The sequence below is a fragment of the Leuciscus leuciscus genome (genome assembly GCF_965113295.1).
Source record: "Leuciscus leuciscus genome assembly, chromosome: 19".
NCBI lineage: Eukaryota > Metazoa > Chordata > Actinopteri > Cypriniformes > Leuciscidae > Leuciscus > Leuciscus leuciscus.
The window spans coordinates 30,354,253-30,377,027 of record NC_138743.1 but is presented as its reverse complement, the minus strand read 5'-3'; the positions used below and the strand labels follow the sequence as shown (position 1 = coordinate 30,377,027).

General features: G+C 40.5%; 1 protein-coding gene across 1 annotated transcript in view; it reads left to right on the top strand.

Annotated features, from left to right (window-relative positions):
- The window catches only part of asb2a.1 (ankyrin repeat and SOCS box containing 2a, tandem duplicate 1), a 36,629-nt gene extending 14,110 nt beyond the window's left edge, over nt 1-22,519 (top strand). The window contains exons 11-20 of the mRNA XM_082147780.1: nt 10,212-10,491; nt 12,395-12,514; nt 15,275-15,444; nt 15,542-15,697; nt 15,973-16,218; nt 16,314-16,485; nt 16,655-16,696; nt 19,563-20,163; nt 20,247-20,400; nt 20,490-22,519. Of these exons, the coding sequence (XP_082003906.1) occupies nt 10,212-10,491; nt 12,395-12,514; nt 15,275-15,444; nt 15,542-15,697; nt 15,973-16,218; nt 16,314-16,485; nt 16,655-16,696; nt 19,563-20,163; nt 20,247-20,400; nt 20,490-20,635 (2,087 nt within the window). The 3' untranslated portion in view covers nt 20,636-22,519. The remainder of the gene's footprint in view (nt 1-10,211; nt 10,492-12,394; nt 12,515-15,274; nt 15,445-15,541; nt 15,698-15,972; nt 16,219-16,313; nt 16,486-16,654; nt 16,697-19,562; nt 20,164-20,246; nt 20,401-20,489) is intronic.
- The last annotated feature ends 256 nt before the right edge of the window (nt 22,520-22,775 follow it).

The following is a 22,775-nucleotide window of genomic DNA, read 5'->3' as shown; positions in this document are numbered from 1 at the left end:
GCTTTCGTTTGAGGAAACCTGGAAACCTGCCTTGACACTATTAATTATCGTTCTTGATAGCAATTTTTCTCTGGCCCAACTCCTGTCCACACAACCAGCTTTTGCTCTGCCCACATACAGCAATGAATTATGGTCCTTGGGTGGCCCAGATCTCAATACAAGACAAGAGCCATGCATTAACTAGCCCTGGACTGGGCCAGAACAAGTTTTAATATTGGTACCGATTCACAGTCTTTAACCAGAAACCCCAAAACTGAGCCATACCTGAGCCTTATCTAGCCCAAAATAACACAGAATCTAAAAACATTTTATTTTTTATCTATAAAATCAAGCCTGGAGGAGGCTCAGGTTGAGGACGAGAGTCCGGGAGAGGGATCAAACGGAAAGTCCAGGGTGGTGCAGGTGGTGTGATCCAGGGAATGGCCTTGAGCAGGGACAGATGGGAGGCGAGCCAGGCCACAGCCAGAACTGTGATCCATGGCGATGTCGCTGGAGGGAGGAGCCGTAGTGGAGAGAGTTCTGACGCCACCTTAGGAACGAGCAGAGGTGACGGTGACATTGGAGAAGAAGCCAACCACGCAGACGAAGATGCCAAAGACCTTGGCGCCATGACGGAACCGCAGTGATTACCCCCCGAGATGCAAGTAGGGATCTGGAGGGCAGAGGCAGAGCCTGAGGATGGGCGGAGCCACACCACTGAGAGAAGGCTGACGTGGTACTGAGGGGCTGATGGGAGAAAACGATGAATGGGTTGCAGAAGTGGCTGAGGAGAGGAGACTAAAGAGAAACACAGGAATTGACAGAACACATTAAATCCATTGTAGCAGTTTGGGGAGGAGGTGGAAGAGGGAGGCTGGGGGCAACAGGTCTGATGATGATGATGATGATGATGATGATTCGGATTCAGGCAGAATCAAAGGAGGTAGGGAATCCTCTTTTTTTAAAACGCAAAATAAATGTTCATTAAGTCCAGTAGATGCTCGCTCACTTCCATACACTCGTATTCCAAAAGGACTCCCACGGCAATAGATGGTGCAGTCGGGTCACACACCTGACCTGGTCAGACACACGCAGCTAAGGTGATGTTCTGCTCGGTCGCTTCTGTTGGCGCTGGCTCACACATCACGGCTGAGGTGGACTCGGACTCATTGTCTGTGGTGGGCTTGTGCTGCTGCTCCTCGCAGTGGGATGGTATCTGACTGGGCACTGGATCTGGAGTGGGGCTGGCGTCGTCGTCAGCTGGTCCGACGGTCAGTGATAATCCACAGGAAACCAGCACCAACTCCACATTCTCAATGAAGCTCCCTCGAGGACCCTCCCCAGACAACTGAGCCTTTGTCACAGTGTTGAGTCCCATGAAAAGGAAAGAACAAAGGCAGTTGTCGGGGAAGTTCAACTGATGAGCAAGGTCGAGGAAGTCTTCCATATGTGCCTCGAGGGAGGGATCTCCATGCTCAAGGCACAATAACTGAAATGAGGGAGAATCCACGATGAGAGGGGGAAAAACTCAAAATAAAATCCACAAAAACACACAAGATGAGGGGAAAATATTATTTAAACAGATCACCACGTAAATCACTTCTAGGTTGTGTCTTCTGTCACGGTTGTGTAGTAGCAAGCATACGAAGAAGAAGGTTCAAGCTCAAAACAGTGTTTAATAACATCCACAACTAAATCCAAAGGAGAACACACAAGAATTGATATACAACTGAAAACAATAATGATTAAACACGCACACCTGAACTGAGTGACGAAATCAAATCTGTAACTATGACAACAAACAAGGCAGGGAGAAATGGTGCAAACGCAAAACGCATGCTGCATCTCAATTCGCCTACTTATACTACTCCCTAAAAGTATGTACTCTTTTTGTGAAGAAAAAGTGCATACTTCTGAGTGTGTAGCAGAAGAGTAGACAAGCTTTAGGACATACTATTACGTCATACAATTTTTAACGGTTGCTCTCTGTCACACGCATCCCGTCACGCAAACTGACCTGTCAATCATCTTGTCAAAGATAAAATCCTTCACATTTCATTTCCTTCCATATCGGAGAGAAATGCAGAAGCACTTTGATCTGCAGTCGCGAGTCTTTCATGCAGAGAACTCTCCTCATATTAGTGCAGAATGATGCATTTAAAAGTTAATGGCCAAACGGATCTTTATAAAAGTCCACATTGTTATTGCAAATGAAATGTAATACGGATAACAATAAATAAATATTTTTCTAACAGGTTGAACTTTGATTAGTCACCCAAACCTTCATCTAAACCTCTCACCGTTGGTCATGCATATCCGCCATGTTTTGTAGTTTTTTTTAACACTTTTCACTTGCGTTTGTAGCTCCTCCTCCAAAGTGCTGGTTTGAGATGCGCCTTGCCAGAGAGTAGGCTTGTTTGAGATGAGCAAAATCTGCGCAGAATCGATCACCGGTGATCAGCGCGAGATGCATGCCGGTTAGAAATGTGTCCGAGTGCGGTCCGCCTTGCTCTGATGTCATGCTGACGTATGTCAAAAATCTCTCGCGATCGCAAGGCGCACGTGTCGGATTCTGCAGTCGAGCGCAGTTGCTCTCCACTGACTGCGCTGATCAAAAGCATGATGGGAAACGACTTGCTGACGACACAGCTTAATGCTAGGCTTGTTTGAGAAGAGCAAAATCTGCGCAGAACCGATCACCGGTGATCAGCGCGAGATGCATGCCGGTTAGAAATGTGTCCGAGTACGGTCCGCCTTGCTCTGATGTCATGCTGACGTATGTCAAAAATCTCTCGCGAGCGCAAGGCGCACCTGTCGGATTCTGCAGTCGAGCGCAGTTGCTCTCCACCGACTGCGCTGATCAAAAGCACGATGGGAAACGACTTGCTGACGACACAGCTTAATGCTCATTGGTTTAAACAACTGTGATGTAGGCTATATTGTTCTCTTTTAAATGTTTGATTTTAAAACTCTAATATCAGGTTTTATGTGTATATGTTATGTGTGAATATTCCCAAACTATCTGACAGTGCGATCTCTTTGGGTTATGCAATTTAATTTTTATAAAAAAAGAAAATAAATAAAAACACATATGTCTGTATTAAAGAAAAAAAAAATTTGATAAACATGTATTTGGAATGGAATTAAATAACAAGTACTTTGGGTGTATTGTTCATTTAATTTATTTTCATATAAAAGCAACAGAACTTGAATTACATCCAGTTTATTAGCAACACTGTGCACGAGCGTGAATCCCGCGATATCCGCCTTTGATCTCACAGGTGTCAGATCCACTACGAGAAGAGAGATCTGTCCGGCTTGCCTGCGCTTTTTTCACTCCTCCCCTCACTGCAGCCGCCTACTCTCGCATACATTTCAGGCGAGGCAAGGCGCATCTCAAACAAGCCTGCTCATTGGTTTAAACAACTGTGATGTGTTGTTCTCTTTTATAATTCTCTTTAAGTTCTCTTTCTAATATCATGTTTTATATGTATATTTTATGTGTGAATATTCCCAAACTATCTGACAGTGCGATCTCTGTGGGTAATGCAATTACATTTTTATAAAAAAATTAAATAAATAAAAACACATATGTCTGTATTGAAGAAAAAAATATTGATAAACATGTATTTGGAATGGAATTAAATAACAAGTACTTTGTCTTGTTCATTTTATTTATTTTAATATAAAATCAACAGAACTTAAATTACATCCAGTTTATTAGCAACACTGTGCACGAGCGTGAATATCGTGAATCCCGCGATATCCATCTTTGATCTCACAGGTGTCAGATCCATTGCGAGAAGAGAGATCTGTCCGTCTTGCCTGCGCTTTTTTCACTCCTCCTCTCACTGCAGCCGCCTACTCTCGCATACATTTCAGGCGAGGCTAGGCGCATCTCAAACAAGCCTAATGTCTAATAGGAAGAGAATTGGCACTCTCTGGTTACTTCCGGTTTCTGGACTGGCTGCAGTAACACGTCTCTGTCCATGCGGGGGCGCTCGCAGGCGAGTGCAGAATGAATGGAGGTCTATGACGCTAAACCATCAAAATCCACTTTTCTCAGGATTGAATTTTTTGTCTAGTAATTTGAATGTTGTATTCGAAAGGAGATGCAAAGAAATTACACATACTGGGTGTTAGATTTTTTAGAGTCACTTATTTGCTTTAAAAAGTATTTTAAAATGTCAATGACGTCATACACATCGTACGACCAGAGATACTGCTTGACGGCAATCCTTCAGTCGCTTTGGTGCTTTCACGCTCGGCACTTTCTTTTCTCTCGAGGCATCGACAACACAGCTGACACAGGTAAATACACGTGCTAGAAGAGTTTTTGTTTTGTTTGTTTCTGGTCCTGCTTCGGATGCCACGATGCCATCAAGCGGTATCTCTGGTCGTAATCAGTCCTCCACTGACCAATCAGCGTTCATTAGCAGAATGCTAGCGTGTTATGGGCAACAACAACTCAACCTGTAAGAAATCGAAAGGACATAAGTACTCGTTCATTCAATTTTCAACCTATAACCCATGTTGAACTTGCAAAACCTACAATAAAATCTGAGATTTCTCAACGGCAATCGGGTGAAAGAGACAAATTTAGCCGTCTAGCCCCATAGACTCCCATTCAGTCTGCACTCGCCCGCGATCACCTCCAGTGGAACTCTAATGGAACTGCAACCAAGATCGATACAATGGGGCTAATAGGAAGTGCCAAGGCTCTCCGTAGACGGGCTCTGGCCTTGCCTAGCCTGAAATGTATGCGAGAGTAGGCGGCTGCAGTGAGAGGAGGAGTGAAAAAAGCGCAGGCAAGCCGGACAGATCTCTCTTCTCGTAGTGGATCTGACACCTGTGAGATCAAAGATGGATATCGCGGGATTCACGCTCGTGCACAGTGTTGCTAATAAACTGGATGTAATTCAAGTTCTGTTGCTTTTATATGAAAATAAATAAAATGAACAAGACACCCAAAGTACTTGTTATTTAATTCCATTCCAAATACATGTTTATCAACAAAAAATTCTTTAATACAGACATATGTGTTTTTATTTATTTGATTTTTTTATAAAAAATAAATTGCATAACCTAAAGAGATCGCACTGTCAGATAGTTTGGGAATATTCACACATAGCATATACACATAAAACATGATATTAGAGTTTTAAAATAGTTTTCAAACATTTTAAAAGAGAACAATACATCACAGTTGTTTAAACCAATGAGGATTAAGCTGTGTCGTCAGCAAGTCGTTTCCCATCGTGCTTTTGATCAGCGCAGTCGGTGGAGAGCAACTGCGCTCGACTGCAGAATCCGACACGTGCGCCTTGCGCTCGCGAGAGATTTTTAACATACGTCAGCATGACATCAGAGCAAGGCGGACCGCACTCGGACACATTTCTAACCGGCATCTCGCGCTGATCACCGGTGATCGGTTCTGCGCAGATTTTTCTCATCTCAAACAAGCCTAATATTAGCCTAGTGTGCGCACGGATCCACACTTTTAAAATCCACCGGAAATAGTAGACCATCCGGGGACTTCTGGCATACTCTTTTCAACACACTATGCTTTGGGACACACTTTTAATCTCACATACTGTTTAGGATGGATAGTAAGGACATTGAGATGCAGGGAAAGTCCAAACTGAGGTGACTTATGACAGGAGAGGCTTCACTACGCTGAATAGACCGCTCACTCATTTTCATTCACTCCCTCAAGTGTACTACATTAGTGGACTAATCTAAAATCTTAATTAAGAGTTAATTTCCACCTTCGTAGATACAATTTCGCCAATCTAACACCCCCAAAACACCCACCAGACTTACAAATTCAATGGAGAATTCGGGCACCCAATGGAGAAAAAAATTATATTAGCACTGGGCTATTTTTGGGGTAGTCTCGCGTAGCCAGACTTTCAGACTGACGGCAGAAGGTCTGGACTCTATCGCAGCTTTTCTAGGCCAAGTACCACCCAAGAGGACGTTTGACTGACATGCAACCAATGACAGTTCGTTTTGTTCCGTGTCATGTTTAGGGGTGTGACCATATAATGTTGATGTCCCTACAATAACAGACCAGCATGCATCTAATAAATTATTCATTCAAGAAGGTTGTGCAAGTTTACTGCAACAATGGAGCCGCAAACTTTACAAACTTTGAAAATCCAGCATTTAGTTGATCCTGGTAAGCGCTCATTGTCACAGTTGTAAACACAACGGCTTTCTTCTCCCACGAGGGGTTTTGGCGTCACGGCATTTGTTTCCAGGCGGACCGATGAAGAACCCGACACACAAGTCTCCTGGACATCCTGTAGAATTCAACCAATCAGATCGCGACTTCGAAACTCCTGAAGTGTTTCCAGAAAAGTGTGCCATATGCATCAGACATTCAGACAATGGTCCGTGGGCGTGACGTCTGAGGCTGAGACTTTTTTTGTGCTACTTTTGACTGGCCATTGGGTCATTGTTCTCCCACCAACAATCGGCCCTCATGTTGTTTGTTGTTATCCATGCTGTGCCGGCATTGCCATACTTGGACCAGCTTTGGCTGACAGGACACATGCCGCTGCCAACAGGAGCAGTGCCAGCATGAGGCCACATTCAAGCCAAGACTGTTTGCTATGTGGGTGGATGATCTACTTACCTTTAGCCTACTAATATTTTGACGATGGAAGCATCCAACAAGTTTGTCCTGTAGTTGTGAGATTGTATATATGGCCAAAAACTAATTCTGATGCCAATTCAGCTGATTGCATACTTCCGTATTGTAATTAAAGTGAATATTTGTTCATATATTGAAATGATAAATGTTCACATTGCATGATCAACTTGTTAGCCAACACATGACTCATCTCATTTAATTAAGCAAGACACAACAGTGTTTTTATACTTCACCACAACATCTGCTAGCGTGCTATTGCTGTTGATAATATTTGCTTGCAATGTGAATTTGCTATAGGCTACATGCTGCTGCTGATCAAACGAAAAAAATATTCGATTTTCTTATAGCAAATACTAGCTGCTAATATGCTTAGTAATTCACTCGAAGCATTAAAACAGGACTGTTAACATGACACATGATTTTAAACCTTGTGTATGAACTTCATGAAGAATTAATAAGGCAGACCACGCAATATTGCATAGTGATATAGCACGACAATGACTGTTCACTTATCTTAGATGTTGAATTTCAGAGGAATTTTGAAAGTGCGCTGCACTGCTACAGCAAATGCTAACCAAGTATTTGAAGGTTGAGTCACGAGCTCATTAGCTACTGATACAGCATGAATCAATCAGCTGTGCCTGATACAGCAAGAACCAATCAGCTGTGCCCTAGAGAGAATGATGTGATTGCTAAAGGCCCCGATATACTCAAGGCAAAGTTATTTCTCGTTCTTTATTTAGGGGTAAAACGAAGTTCGAAATATGTGAGCAGCAATATACTGTTATCGAACATCTGACGCCGCCCACACTGCTGAGCGCGACGGTTAGATGAATATGTAAATATGTGCTGCAAGCTTTCCTCACAATAACAAAATAAACACAATCTCAAACAAAAGTGAGAAAACAGAAGTACAACTTAATTTTCTACTATAAAGCATCTCTCCAGTGTGTTCATGTTTTCAATCATGGGTCACGTCTTATCTCAACTGATTCGTGAGGAGAAATGAACTGGAAAAGACTGAAAAATATGGAAAAGACACGTGAAAGAAGGCGGAGCATCAGCGCACACGGCATGGACCAATGGTAGTACAAAGCGTATCAGCCATCGCAAATTTTTCAAACTTTTTTTGGACTCCACACAAAGTTCGTTTTGGCCTGATTTTGTTTGAAATGACTTCATAGCAGTTCGTTCTTCGATTTCGCTTTAAGTATATGGGGGCCTTTAGAACCTATCAGCCTGCGCCATCTACAGAACTGTGTATTTGTTCATTCTTTGTTCATTACTTCACAGTGCATTAACAAATGTAAACAAATAAAACTTTAGATTTTAAAAATGTGTTAAAAAATATAAAAATATAAAAAACCTAAAATCTGACAGATTTAAAGCTACAATATGTAATTTTTCCACCGCTAGGGGTCGCTAACCTCTTACAATAACAAAGGCGTTGGTTGATGACGCAGTGATAAGCGGAATGATGGGTCTTGCTATCATGCTGAATGGATCTAATAATGTTTATGGATGAGTGAAAACATTCATGTTTTTTAACATGACTGTGGTATGAAGCAGGGCGCGATTGTTAGTAAGAGACAGATATCAGCGCCACACGCGAGTCCCGCGGATATAAAGGAATAAGGACATTTCGTTCTATTGAACTACCCGCAAGTGCTGAATTCCTACTCACACAGGTCAGTTTATTTGACAAATTAAACTTGTGAGGTAACGCAGCGCTGTTTCACTTGGTCTACACTATCACATTAAACTGCATTTGAGTGTGTTGAAAGTCATAATGTTATTCTATGTGTTAGTTTATCTGTATGAGACTAGCAGTAAGGTAGATCAACATTAGAATAATACCGTAAAACTTCAAATAATAGCCGAGTCCCAAATAGACGCCTGTCTCTTTTACACGCCTGGTGTGACTACAGGTTTAGATAAATAAAGGCCGGTCTCAAATAGAGGCCCGGTCTGTTTTTTAGTTTCGGGTTGTATTTAATCTTCTAAAACCCGTCAGATCGTCTGTTTAAGCCAGTTCTTTGGAGCAGATTGCGCACACAAGAGAGCCCTGCGCATCTGGGCGGGAGCTGTTAGCGCAAGCAAGGCAGGCAGAGTTAGCGGAGGCCGGAGAGGGAGAAGTGGAGGAGAGTGACGAGGAGGAGGAATTCGCCAACTTGTAGTTGAGGATCGCGGTGATGATGATAGTGATGAATAGGGTCCTTTTGTATCAAATAATTGCAGTTGTTTTACAGGGTAGCCTTCACTCTTTCTTGTTGATGTGTTTCGGGCAACTAGTTCAAGCAGTAGCAACTAGTAGAAGCAGCGCCGCGTCGCGTCTATGACAACTCGAGGTATCGCACACCGGACGCGTACTTTGTCAGTTTATGGCCAGCAATATTGTTATGTTTAAGGATATTATTGAATTAAGATCCTGTCTGTACTATGCTATGACTGTACTGTACAATTAAATACAATTGTTGCTGCAGTCTTAATTCACTTTACCTCAGAGCGTCCGTTAACTGAATGAATTGAGAATATCACCTGAAAATCCGATACATCAGCAATTTTCATTCAAGCAGCTGATTTCTGTAAATGAATGTAAAAGTGAATGTATATTGCAGCACAGGGTGAAGTCAGTATATACATTAACGACGATTTGAGATAATGTACACTCATAGAGAATAATGTTTTGGAATTTTAAAGACGTGGCGCTGCGCTTCTCGTCTGGTGTGCGACCCCCTTTAGACATACGGAAATATAGTAGGCTAATTCTTACATTAACTGATTTGTAAAAAAAAAACACAGATTTGGTAACCTCCTACTGTCATGCTTTCCGTCTATCAGCCTATGCTATTTGGATCGTTATCTCTAGGCCTACACTCAATGAACAACATCTCAACACTAAATTAAAGGCCTGTCTCAAATACAAGCCGGTGCAGTTCGGCGATTTGGGAAAATAAATTATTTTAAGTTTTACAGTATACTGATCATATTCTAACATTTCATCATGTTGAGCTATATAACACTGATTAGTTTGATGTACATTTGCGCGTCTCTGTCAAGTCGAAGTTTGTCGCGGACGTGGAGCTCTCGGCATTTCAAAAACGCCACGCTGATATTGATCCTCATTTTAGTTCTCCTTTTGTCCCAAAGTCTGCTTGCCATGGTCCATAATGTTTGAACGAAACAACAACAGCGTGAGCATGCTGCTAGATGTAACGCAGTTGTCCACGTCTCTCGCCATGGTTACTGTAGCAGTACGAACGGAAACCAGGGATAACGCGGATATTACGTCATTGACAGGCAACAAGGGGGACAGGGCGACAGGGACGAGCCATTATTAAAAATTGGAATTTCTCTGAAATTAAAAATCTTTGGGAACTTTTAGGATATTGTAAGTACACAATTGCAGGAAATATATCACACTGTGCAAGTGATTTTTGGATAATTTATTACAAAAATCTTACAAATTGTAGCTTTAAATCCTTTAGTTGTATCTCCTAATCAAGCAAATTAAATATGCAATAATACACGTTAGTCCAGTTTCATTACATAATGAATGTTTTGGTTGTCTTAGGGTCCATCATGGCTGTCGCCCATGTGTCTATGCCAAGTACCACAGGAACCAACCTGGAATTTGCTGACTACAGTCTCTATAGCAACCTGTCCGATAATGAGCTCATGCAGCTGGCAATCGAGCGGAGCCTTTCTGATGCCCAGAGCTCTGGGCCGGGGTCAGAATACTCTAATAACCCTGCTGCTCTGAACATGCCAGCATTACCATGCCAAGCTCCACCATCACATCGCCGTCCCCAGCAGCAACTAGAACCAACTGCGTGTCCTGCCAATCCACCCAGGTACAGTGTGATGTGCTTCAAGTTGAAATGAGGTACCATCATAAATCAACTCTCACTGCCAGTATAAAAATAACCAGCGCTTAGAACATCTTACTCACACTGACCTTTAGTGTGTGGCCTATATTTTCAAATTAGCTTCAAGCTAAAATTCTTTAGAGATTAGATTTCAGATAAATATATTACACTATATTGCCAAATGTTTTAGGACGTCTGCCTTTACATGCACATGATCTTTAGTGACATCCCATCCCTGATCCGTAGCGTTAAAAATGGTTTGCCCACCCTTTGCAGCAATAACAGCTTCAACTCTTCTGGGAAGGCTTTCCACAAGGTTTAGGAGTGTGTTTATGGGAATTTTTGACCATTCTTCTAGAAGTGCATTTGTGAGGTCAGGCACTGATGTTGGACGAGAAGGCCTGGCTCGCAGTCTCCGCTCTAATTCATTCCAAAGGTGTTCTATCGGGTTGAGGTCAGGACTCCCCAGTCAAGTTCCTCCACACCAAACTTGCTCATCCATGTCTTTATGGTCCTTGCTTTGTGCACTGATTCACATTCACAGTCATGTTGGAACAGGAAGGGGCCATCCTCAAACTGTTCCCACAAAGTTGGAAGCATGAAATTGTCCAAATTGTCTTGGTATGCTGAAGCATTAAGATTTCCTTTCACTAGAACTAAGGGGCTAAGCCCAACCCCTTAAAAACAACCCCACACCATAATCCCCCCTCCACCAAACTTTACACTTGGCACAATGCAGTCAGGCAAGTACCGTTCTCCTGCAACCGCCTATCCCAGTCTTGTCCATCAGATTGCCAGACAGAGAAGTGTGATTCGTCACTCCAGAGAACACATCTCCACTTCTCTAGAGTCCAGTGGCGGCGCTGCATCCGATGCTTTGCACTGCACTTGATGTAAGGCTTGGATGCAGCTGCTCGGCCATGGAAACCCATTCCATGAAGCTCTCTACACACTGTTCTTGAGCTAATCTGAAGGCTACACGAAGTTTGGAGGTCTGTAGCTATTGACTCTGCAGAAAGTTGACGACTTCTGCGCACTGTGTGCCTCAGCATGCGCTGAGACCGCTCTGTTATTTTACATGGCTTACCAGTTCGTGGATGAGTTAATGTTGTTCCCAATTTCTTCCACTTTGTTATAATACCACTAACATTTGACTGTGGAATATTTAGTAGTGAGGAAATTTCACGAATGGACTTATTGCACAGGTGACAACCTATCACGCTTCCACGCTTGAATTCACTGAACTCCTGAGAGCGACCCATTCTTTCACAAATGTTTGTAGAAGCAGTCTGCATGGATTTTATACAACTGTGGCCATCAAAGTGATTGGAACAACTGAATTCAATGATTTGGAGGAGTGTCCCAATTCTTTTGGCAATATAGTGTAGATTAGATATTTCAGTATGTGATTTATGCAATACATGAACTTATCAACTAGACTACATTTAAATGTAAAATAGAGAGACACATGTTGCTTCATGAAATTTCTAGTCATGTTTTGATGATGCAGCTCATGGGGAGAGTAACAAGATCACTTACAGATGCCTACTGCAGCCTCTTCAATGGCTGACACAACTGCTTCACACCTGTTCCTCTTCATTTCAAGGCAAACTTTATCAAGTGCAATCATAGTTCAAGTTCACATGCCACCATGCATAAAAATAGACACTATCCTTTGCTGTGCCCCAATCTACTTGTTTGGATCCACCTCTAGGCTTCCAGTTGTGGATTTTGATTTAATTTCAAAGATAACATGTAAAGGTAATTTAATTAGAAATTATGAAAATTATTATGAAAATGTGATTGTGCAATAGGTAGAGATTTAAGGAGATTTAATTAAATTAAATTAACCTTACCCATCTGAATGCAATTCTTTTTTCTCCAAAAGCGAAACAATAAAACCACAGGGTGTGTGTTCGGTGAGTCACTTTGTGACTGGTTCTGGCAAGCGAATGGTGGCGTATCGAAGATATGATGGAACGATGCAAATCGCACCTGAGCCTGAAGAGTGAGTGATCACCTAATTACCCACATGACAGTATGATCTCATTATAACGTTTGTAAAGAAAAGTGTGATTATTTGTATGTTTTCATAGAAGCTGATAAATATATTATAGCCTATATGGCCACCTTATTCAACTGCTCGTTAACGCAACTATCTAATCAGCAAATCACATGGCAGCAACTCAATGCGTTTAGGCATATAGACATCGTCAAGGCGATCTGCTGGAAAAGCAGTGATTAGAAAGAAAGGTATGAGAAAATGGCAGAAATGGTGTATGTAAGTAAAATAATGACAAATTTTTTTGAAACAAAAAAACTTGTTGAATTGCACTAAGTGAAAAATAAATAAAAATAGGCATTGCATTAACCGTGCTTGCTTTTTAATGCATTGTATTTTTAGGGCTTGCATTTTTATGGGCTGAAATTCAACATGGTTGAATATTTAAGCTGTGAATATTTCAATTCAAAACATTTCACACACATTTTCATTAAAAAAAATTCTATAATCCATATTCACCTTCAGATTTCACTTTGCCTTAAAATACAACCTATAATATTCGACAGCCAATTTTCAGTCCATTTTATTTCACCTTAAAAATTCGCTTCCACAAATTCAGTGGTTCAAATTCGACAGCAAATTCGACATTTGACATCTGGGAAAGTTACGTTCATATTCTGAGTCTGCTTGCCTGTAGATATCCCCAATAAGGTGCAAGTTTGGTCTTTTATATCACTGTGGAGATTATTGGTCGGTAATCTACTGCTATTCCTGCCGTTCCCGATGTCAAATGTCGAATTTGCTGTTGAATTTGAAACACTGAATTTGTTGAAGCGAATTTGTAAGGTGAAATAAAATGGACTGAAAATTGCCTGTCGAATATTATAGGTTGTATTTTAAACAGAATGAACATTTTGGAAGTGAAATCTGAAGGTGAAAATGAATTATTGAATTTTTAATAATGAAAATATGTGTGAAATGTTTTGAATTGAAATATTCACAGCTTAAATATTCAACCATCTTGAATTTCAGCCCATAAAAATGCAAGCCCTAAAAATACAATGCATTAAATTAAAATGCAAGCACGGTTAATGCAATGCCTATTTTTTTATTTTTTTTTAAATAGTGCATTTCAACAAGCTTTTTTGTTTCAAAAACATTTTTCATTGTTTTACTTCCATAATGAAGGGAAGAAGACACGAAAGGAAGGGGTTATCATAAAATACAAAGTTACATACAGGATTGAATGACACCTTGTTTTTAATGAGGAAAAGGAATAATGAATACTGTGAAAACTGTGGGGTTAAAGAAAATGCTGAACATGTCAAATTGCACTGTATATTATATGAGATAGAAAGACAGGCGTTTCAAGATGGGGTTCAGGAAGCAGGGCGGGAGTGGAATCTGATGGGGATACTGGGAAAAGAAGGAGAGGGAGAAGGGAGAAGAATCACCAGAATGGCACTTTTTAAATTTCTTAAAGACACAGGGTTGATGGGTAGAATATGAGAACACTTAGCATGATGTTACACATTCCTGTACAGTAGGTGGCGGTATGCACCTTAAAGTTGTTTGCAATCCGCCATTAATCAAGAGAAGAAGAAGAAGATCAGCTGAAGTTCAAACTGAGCATCAGAATGAGAAAGAAAGGTGATTTTGAAAGTGGAATGGTTGTTGGTGCCAGATGGGCTGGTCTGAGTATTTCAGAAACTGCTGATCTACTGGGATTTTCACTCTAGGGTTTACAGAGAATGGTCCGAAAAAAAAAGAGAAAATATCCAGTGAGCGGCAGTTCTGTGGGCGAAAATGCCTTGTTGGTGCCAGAGGTCAGAGGAGAATGGCCAGACTGGTTCGACCTGATAGAAAGGCAACAGTAAAACATTTAAAACAATCATTCGTTACAAATGAGGTATGCAGAATATGTTGTACCTTGAAGCAGATAGGCTACAACAGCAGAAGACATATTATATATAATATTTATGATATTAAATATAAAGGATTCATGAAAGATTTTACATTTCTAGAGCTAATAGTTTTACATTTTAGCTTTTGTGGTCAGAATGTCCTAATTGCATGTTTCAGTGTATGTACGGTATATCCAAATGTACAAAAATGTACACTACCGTTCAAAAGTTTGGTCAGTATAATTTTTTTCATGTTTTTGAAAGAAGTCTCTTATGCTCACTGAGGCTGCATTTATTTGATCAAACGTACAGTAAAAACAGAAACGAATTCAGGGTGAGTGGGACACTTTTTGCCATTGAGATGAATTGTAAAAAGTGTCCTAATCAACCTGAATTCACCATAATATTGTGAAATATTATTACAATTTAAAATAACTGTTTTCTATTTTAATATATTTTAAAAGTGATTTATTCCTCTGATGGCATAGCTGAATTTTCAGCAGACATTACTCCAGTCTTCAGAGTTGAAAACAGTTGTGCTGCTTAATATTTTTGTGGAAACCTAAATTAATGAATTGAAAGTTCTATAGAACATTATTTATTTGAAATAGAGAACTTTTGTTTTAAGCATTAAAAAACGTTTCTTTCACTTGTGATCATTTTAATACATCCTTGCTGAATACATTTTTTTGTTTTTTTACTGACTCCAAACTTGTTAACGGTATAACTAATGACATCAGGCTGCACATGGAACAGTTGATATGTTATATACATTTTAATATTTACATATGCAAGAGCCACAATGAACATCATCTCACCTGCAGCACTTCATGCATTAAAATAAAAGCGGTGTCTTCTCTAGGGAGCTTGAGCCTATTGTTAAGGCCATTTTGGACGGTGCTGTAGGAACAGTGAGGCTATTGGTTAAGCAACCTGGTTGCAACCTTCTTACAGCAAATAAAGATGGATGGATTCCTTTACACGAGGCGGCATATTGTGGACAAGATCAATGCATTAAAATTCTCCTGAGAGGTAGAGTGCGCTCATTTGAAAATGACTCAGTTTAACTTTTGTTTAGCAAAGCTCTAACTGATTGTTCTGGCTTTTATCACGAACACTATTCTCACAGCTCAACCTGGCATGGTTAACCAGCGCACTTTGAAATGGAAGACTGCTTTAATGTTAGCTGTGACCATGGAACACCTTGCATGTGTGGAGAGTCTTCTGGAGAATGGGGCTGATCCTGATATTGCCAATGTGGAGAGGGAGACTCCCCTTTACAAAGGTATCCAATCCATCCATCCATCCATCCATGGCCTTTGACCCTTCAAAGTTTTTTCCTCCCCAAAACATTTGGTTAAATCTTGATGTTGATTTTTTGTAAAAAAAAAAAAAGTTATTTGAATTCTTGTTAATTCTAGTTCCTTACATTGATTATTTTTTTTTAGGTTTAAAAGCCTGGCATACCAGCCCAGATCCACAAAAATATATTTTGTTTTACATTGAATAAGACCTTCAGTGGTGTGATGGAAATTGTATCATTTCTATACATGTCTGTAGCTTGTGAGAAGGAGAACCCAGCAATGGTTGCCATGTTACTGAATTACGGCGCATCTGTGAATAAGAACTGTATTCAAGGCTGGACCGCTCTCCATGAGAGTGTTTGCAGAAACAATGTGGAAATCTGTGAGATACTAGTGAAAGCTGGAGCCAAAGTCAACATGCCCAACATGTACGGAATTACTCCTATCTTTGTTGCTGCCCAAAGTGGAAAAGTGGATGCACTTCGCATGCTTTTAAAAAATGGTAACATCTTTCACTTCACTGTCATTTTCCTTTCTATTTCATTGTTGCTTTGTGATGTAATGCATCTTAAATGTAATGCATCTCAACTCAATCAGGTGCAGATCTCAACAGCCAGGCTGCAGATGGAGCCACAGCGCTGTATGAGGCCTGTAAGAATGGTCATGAGGACGTTGTAGAGTTCCTTCTATCTCAAAATGCAGACGCCAACAAGCCGGGCAAAACAGGACTGATGCCAATCCATATTGCTGCCCAGCGTGGCAATGATGGGTATGAATTAAGAATTCACTTAATAAGGAATTTATATGAATGAATGAATTTGCTTTGGGAGAAATGTTCTCAGGTCACAGTTTATCTAAACTACTTATTTGTATGCGAAGGCCATTGGTTCTTAAGAGTTTAGGTTTAGTATATCTCATGATCTTGCATTAATTTTCAGCAAAGTCCTCGGGTGTACCTACAAAAATGCCAGGGAAACTAAGTAAGTCTCAATGGGTTCTTTACAGCAATGCTGTGGCAAGAGGGTGCTAATCCTGTAACCTATCACCTGAAAACTCAAGCTAACTCAAGTAGTAAATGGTTTTATTTGCAAAATACCATTTAAGATAATTTCTTCATGTCTTGTTAACTCTTCTAGTTTATTGTGTGTAGGGTCTTTTTCTCGCCTAACAGTTAAACTAATCATCCCATAGCATAATTCCTGATAGCATGAGATGTTTAGGGATGGGAATCGTAAATCGTGAATGATCCCGGGTTCTGGTTCCTCTTAACAATTTAAATTCCTTAACAACTCCATTAACAAATATTTTAGTATTTTTAAGGAATATATATTTGAAAAAATAAATGCATTTTACTGTCAAATGATTATAACATTTTCACAATAAATACTTGTTAAACAATTCTTGCGAGTGAAAGTGAAAGTGACATCTGAAGGCCAAGTATGGTAACCCATACTTGGAATTTGTCCTCTACATTTAACCCATCCAAGTTAGGGCACATAAATCAGGAGCAGTCAGAGAGTAGTGAACACACACACTGTAAACCAAGGACACACACCTGGAGCAGTCATTTTGCTGTGGCACCCGGGGAGTGATTGAGGGTCAGGTGTGTTGCACAATGGCACCTCAGTCATTTCCTGCCACTATTCAGAATCGAACCCACAACCTTCGGGTTACCAGTCTGATTCTCTAACCATTACGCCAAGACTGCCCAATAAGAGTCATTCGTTTAGGAATTGGACTATACTGCACTGTATGTTTTTAATTCTCTAGAATGAACCAACTCATAGGAATCAGACTACTCTATTCACTATTTGCCCTGTAGATTCAGTAGAGGTGTGCGGCACCGTTGAATATGTAGTGAAGGAAACTAGTAAGTAGTGAAGTAACCTATATTGGTATTTCAGTGAAAGAATGCATGTTTGTGAACGTCTAGCCATTCACACACATAATGTGTTTTTGCATTTCCACTGCACTGCTTTTCTTTTTTCTTTTTTTATGTAAACATGCGCTAGACTGACATCTTTGACCGTCTTGTGTCTTTTGCAGAGTCTAGTGTGAGACATGTCGCCATGAAACTGAAGCTGCGATAATCTATTCTTCCCTATTGTAATGTATATCTGAGTTAAACAGCTTCTCGAACTTGGTTTTGTCCATCAGGAATTGATTGAGTTGTTGGATCGTTGTGGTTTGCTATTGCTGTGATCTCATTGTCACGGTTCATGTTTCTGTGTGTTAATTTTTGGCATGATTTTTTTGTTTCTGTCTCTGGTCTGGTTGGCTGTCAGCGTTGCCGGCAACTCATTGCGCTGACAGGCCAACCACACCTGCTACTCATTTGGTTCTCCCCTATATCTACCCTTGTGTTTGCAGTCATTCTTTGTCAGATCTTTGTTGCTCATGTCCTGCCGTTTCTTTTGCCGTCTACGGCGTCTTGTGTTCCCTGTTCTTGTGTTCTTGTTTCTTGTTTGGATTACCTGATCAGCGCTGCCAAAGCATGTTACTTCATCATCGCGATTCTACAACACCTGACCATCTACGTTCTGTTTTCTGTATTACTTTAGATTTAATAAACACCCTATTTGACTGCATTTGCTACTGGATCCAGTTGTTATTTCCCTTGAAATAACGATCTGACCAAGATGGATCCAGTGAGTACTTTGAGCTGAGAGACATTATGGACAGCAACAACGCTCGTATGGAACGCCAAGAGGATCAGATCATGGCGACGGGTTGAACAGTTCAGGCTTTGGTAGCACAGGTTGCAGAGTTGTCTGCCCAGTTCCAGCAACTGAAGACAGAGGCAGCTAACCCGTTCACTGCGCCTAACCTAATGTCAGTTCCCCCCATCGGAGATCTTACTGCTCGTCACAGCGAACCTTGACTACCGCCATCATCTGCCTATTATGGTGATCCAAAATCGTGTGGTTCATTTCTGGCTAAGTGCTCTCTGTTTTTTGCTCTCCAGCCCGTCTGCCTTCCCATCAGAGGGCTCTAGAGTGGCTTTGGTGAACACGCTGCTGACTGGCCGAGCAGCTCAATGGGGATGACCTGTTCCGCGATGAGCTGAAGAAGGTGTTTGACCGTGCTGTCTCTGGAAGCGGTACGGGTGTTGGCAGAGCTGCAACAAGGTAATCAATCTGTGATCTGTGTTTCGCAAGCTGGCTGCTCAATGCAACTGGAACGAGGAGGCACCGTGGGATGTTCCTGAATGGGTTGGCTGACCGTTAACAGAATGAAAGCTATGCCCTGGAAATAGCATCTGCCTTGGATGGATTGAGTTGTCCCATCCTCGTGCCAGTTGACACGTCATCAGAAAGCACAAGAGACATCGTTGCAAGGGGGAGCAGAAGTTATTTTGATGAAAGATATGCACGAATAAATCATTTATAATAAATTGAAATTTTCCACTTTGATTTCATGGGGACTTTAAGTTGAATTTCTAAACTTGAACTCGAACACTGTTTTTAGAACGCACGAGACACTGCAAAAGATGCAAGATGGGAGCGCAACAGTCAGACATGTCCATCTTGTGCATGAATGTTTACATTAAAAAACAATGGAAATGCAGCGCAGTGGAATTAAAAACTGTGTGAACGGCCCCTAATAAGCCCGAATGTCGTCCACTTCAGCATATTTTTTTTTTACACAAATTCTCGGTTCCCAACCCTAGAACTGGTTCTCTAAACTTTCATTATTGCTAATCACTATACATACAAGCTTTTTTAAAAGGTTTACATGTATTAATAGGCTTCTTATGAAATAATTTTCCCAATTTTATAATGGTCATTTCACCCTAATGTTGTCAAATTGTAACATGACATTCAATTGTATTTTGGTGCACACTAGCAAGGCAACACTCAAGAACACAAAACGTCTCGTTTTCAGCATTGTAGCCATGCTGATCCCAGCCACAAGTAAGGCCAGAGTGAGACGTACAGGTATCAGCCCTCTCCATTTAGCAGCGGAGCGCAACAGAAATGATATTCTCGAGATACTGATCGAGGCCGGCTTTGATGTCAATGCCACATTGTCTGAGGATCATTCTATGATGTATGAAGATCGACGCAGCTCTGCTCTCTACTTCGCCGTCATGAACAACAACATCGATGCTACCACCATGCTTCTGGAGGCTGGTGCTAACCCAAACCTCGACACATTCAACCCGCTCCTGGTGGCCCTGAGGCAGGGTTGCGTACAGACAGTGACTTTGCTGGTGCAACATGGTGCTAATGTCAATGCCTACATCCCAACTCACCCAACTATCTTTCCAGCTGCTGTTATGTTCTGTATGAAGTATCTGACCTTACTGAAGTATCTGATGGATAATGGCTGTGATGCGTTGTCATGTTTCAGTTGTGTTTATGGCAGCAATCCTCATCCACCTATAAAGACTAGGCGTAACGTAAGATATGATGTAGATGAAACTACGGAAAATACCTGTATTCAGGTGAGTGGCCTGAAGCCAATACATACAGTATCATTTTTATTCTGAATTGTGTATAGTACCACATTTTATACACTTTTTACTAGTTCTGTGAGGTGATCTCCACCGAAACCTACTCCCGCTGGGCAGGACCGATTATAGATGTGCTGCTTGACTATGTTGGGCATGTGAAACTCTGTGCACGACTCGTTGAACATCTGGACAGTTATCATGAGTGGCAAGGCATCAAAGAGAAATCAAGTATGCGCACCCATATCTTTTGCTTAAATTATTAATATATGCAAATTATTTTAGTCACCTGTGTATTCATTTGCTGGTTCTGATTGCAGTGCCTCCACGCCCACTCATGCAGCTCTGCAGACTGAAAATCCGCAAACTGCTTGGTATCAATAGACTGAAGAAAATTTGCAAGCTTCCAGTTCCTCCAAGGTTGATCAAATTCATAAATCATCAAGAACGAGATCGAGAATTTTAAGCCTGCTTTTGAGTGTTATCTCTTACACAGAGTACAGAGAGAACAATGACATTAGAAAATCATAAACTTCTGTTTACAGAACTTACACTGAGCTAAGTTTATAGAATAAATGCCATTTACATTCTGAGTAAATTTTTGCACAAATATAACAAACAAACGTGCTGCTTAATAGTGTAAAAAGGCCATAAATGTTTTTAGCAGACATAAACTGAATTTTACTGAACATTTATTAAATAAATTTAGTGGTTACATAGTACTTTGTCTATATATGTATGCTTAGAAAAAAACAATTATATGGGGTGTTATTGGTGCCAAAAATGACAGATTTGCAATGTAGTAGAAATGTATTGAACGTATTAAGAAATATCAAAAATGGTAGGTGGATCCTGTTGTAAAACAAGAAAATCCACATCCAGGCACTAGATACACCTGTGACTATACATTTCAGGACCTGACCACTAGATGTCTCTTGAGAGTAAAAACTGTCAGATCCCTGAACATCTATAGTCACAGGCAGTGTTTGAAATTAACTTTTTCACTCACCGGCCAATTTGGCTACTAATTTTTTAGGTTACCGGCCATTCAGAATTTCTAGCCCCCCCAAAAAAAAAAAGACACCAAATTAACTACATCACTACATTATACATATAATTAGGATTTCATACATTCATTTCTTATTCAAACTAAATCCTGTCATCCAGCATCCTCCCTTCCTCTTTCATCCTCATCCTTTTCACCAAAAACGTGTTTTGAGAACATCCCAAAGAACATCAAAAAATGTAGGACTTTGGAAAATAACACTGTCTTTTCTGTTAACCAAATGCTTTTTAATCTTCGCTATTTCTTCAATGCAAATGAACAAGCGCGCCGGTATATGTTGCGTAGTGACGTGCATGTTCAAGTAAGCCAGATATGCACAGATCCTGTGTAATATGCTGCATTTATCATGATGACTCACAAGTTTGGTTTATGTGCTAAATCTGTGCAGAATTGGTTTACACAAACTTCCCCAGCAAAGTAAGTAAACATAATAAGTAACACGCAAAATTGGCTAGTGATTTGACAGCGTTACTCGCCACAGTTGATTTTTGGTTAACTCGTTTTGTTTCGTTTAATTTCAAACCCTGATCACAGGTGTATTTAGCTACTTCTTACTCTCTAGTGTCTAGCACCCTGACGAAGGCCTGTTTGAGTTTGGGCTGATACGGGTTGGTGTTTTTTAAGATGTAGCACTATCTTACAATAAAGGCCTTTCTAACTATGTGAGTGCCTGGACGTGGATTTTCTTCTTTTTTTTACAACAGGATCCATCTACCATTTTTGATATTTTGTTCCCCCTCTGGAGCACCCATAGTTTTGTTAGTGAGTACCAGAGGCGCCCCTGGTTGAGATATTTTCTTCGTATTAAGAAATATACTTGATGTTTGTGTATAGTTTTGTATTTTTACTTTTGACTAGTTTTCTTAGTTGGGTGTACATTTTTTTCTAGTATTTTAATGTTTTGTTTGCTTGCAAAACGAACCAATACTCAGTAATGCATCACACTCTTCCAACTTTAAATTCTATGTACAGTAGGCCTACATTTTAAATGGGATAAATTTCCCTGATTCAGTCAGTGCTTTATTAGTTGTGACAATGCATGTGTTTGAACAACTTCCAACCATATGATTAATGATAGCATTTTTGGGCAAAGTATAAAAATTACATATAGTATTTTTTGGTCTTCACTGCTATTGTGTTCCGGTGAGAACGTACAAGAAGCTGAGCTCGTGAGGCGCTGTCAAAACAGCTCATTGCAGCCACTGATTATATTGTTCATACAAAGCATCTCTGCAGTATATCATTTTTTTGTTTATTTAAATTAAAAGTTATGTTCTGATCTATTATTTTCTCTTGCTGTTACATTTTTCAATGTTTCTGTTACGTGTATAGGCAGCAGAGACAAAGAGAGGTGAGAATACAGTTGTAGCAGTATTTATTGAAACCAAAAAGGGTCAAAACCAGGAGCAGGACCCATAATTAAAAGAGCAGGAACTCAACAGCTTCACACAACATGCAAAGACAACAACTGACAAACCAACACTGAAACACTGGGGAATATATACACAGGATAACAACAGGTTAACAAGGCACACTTAAA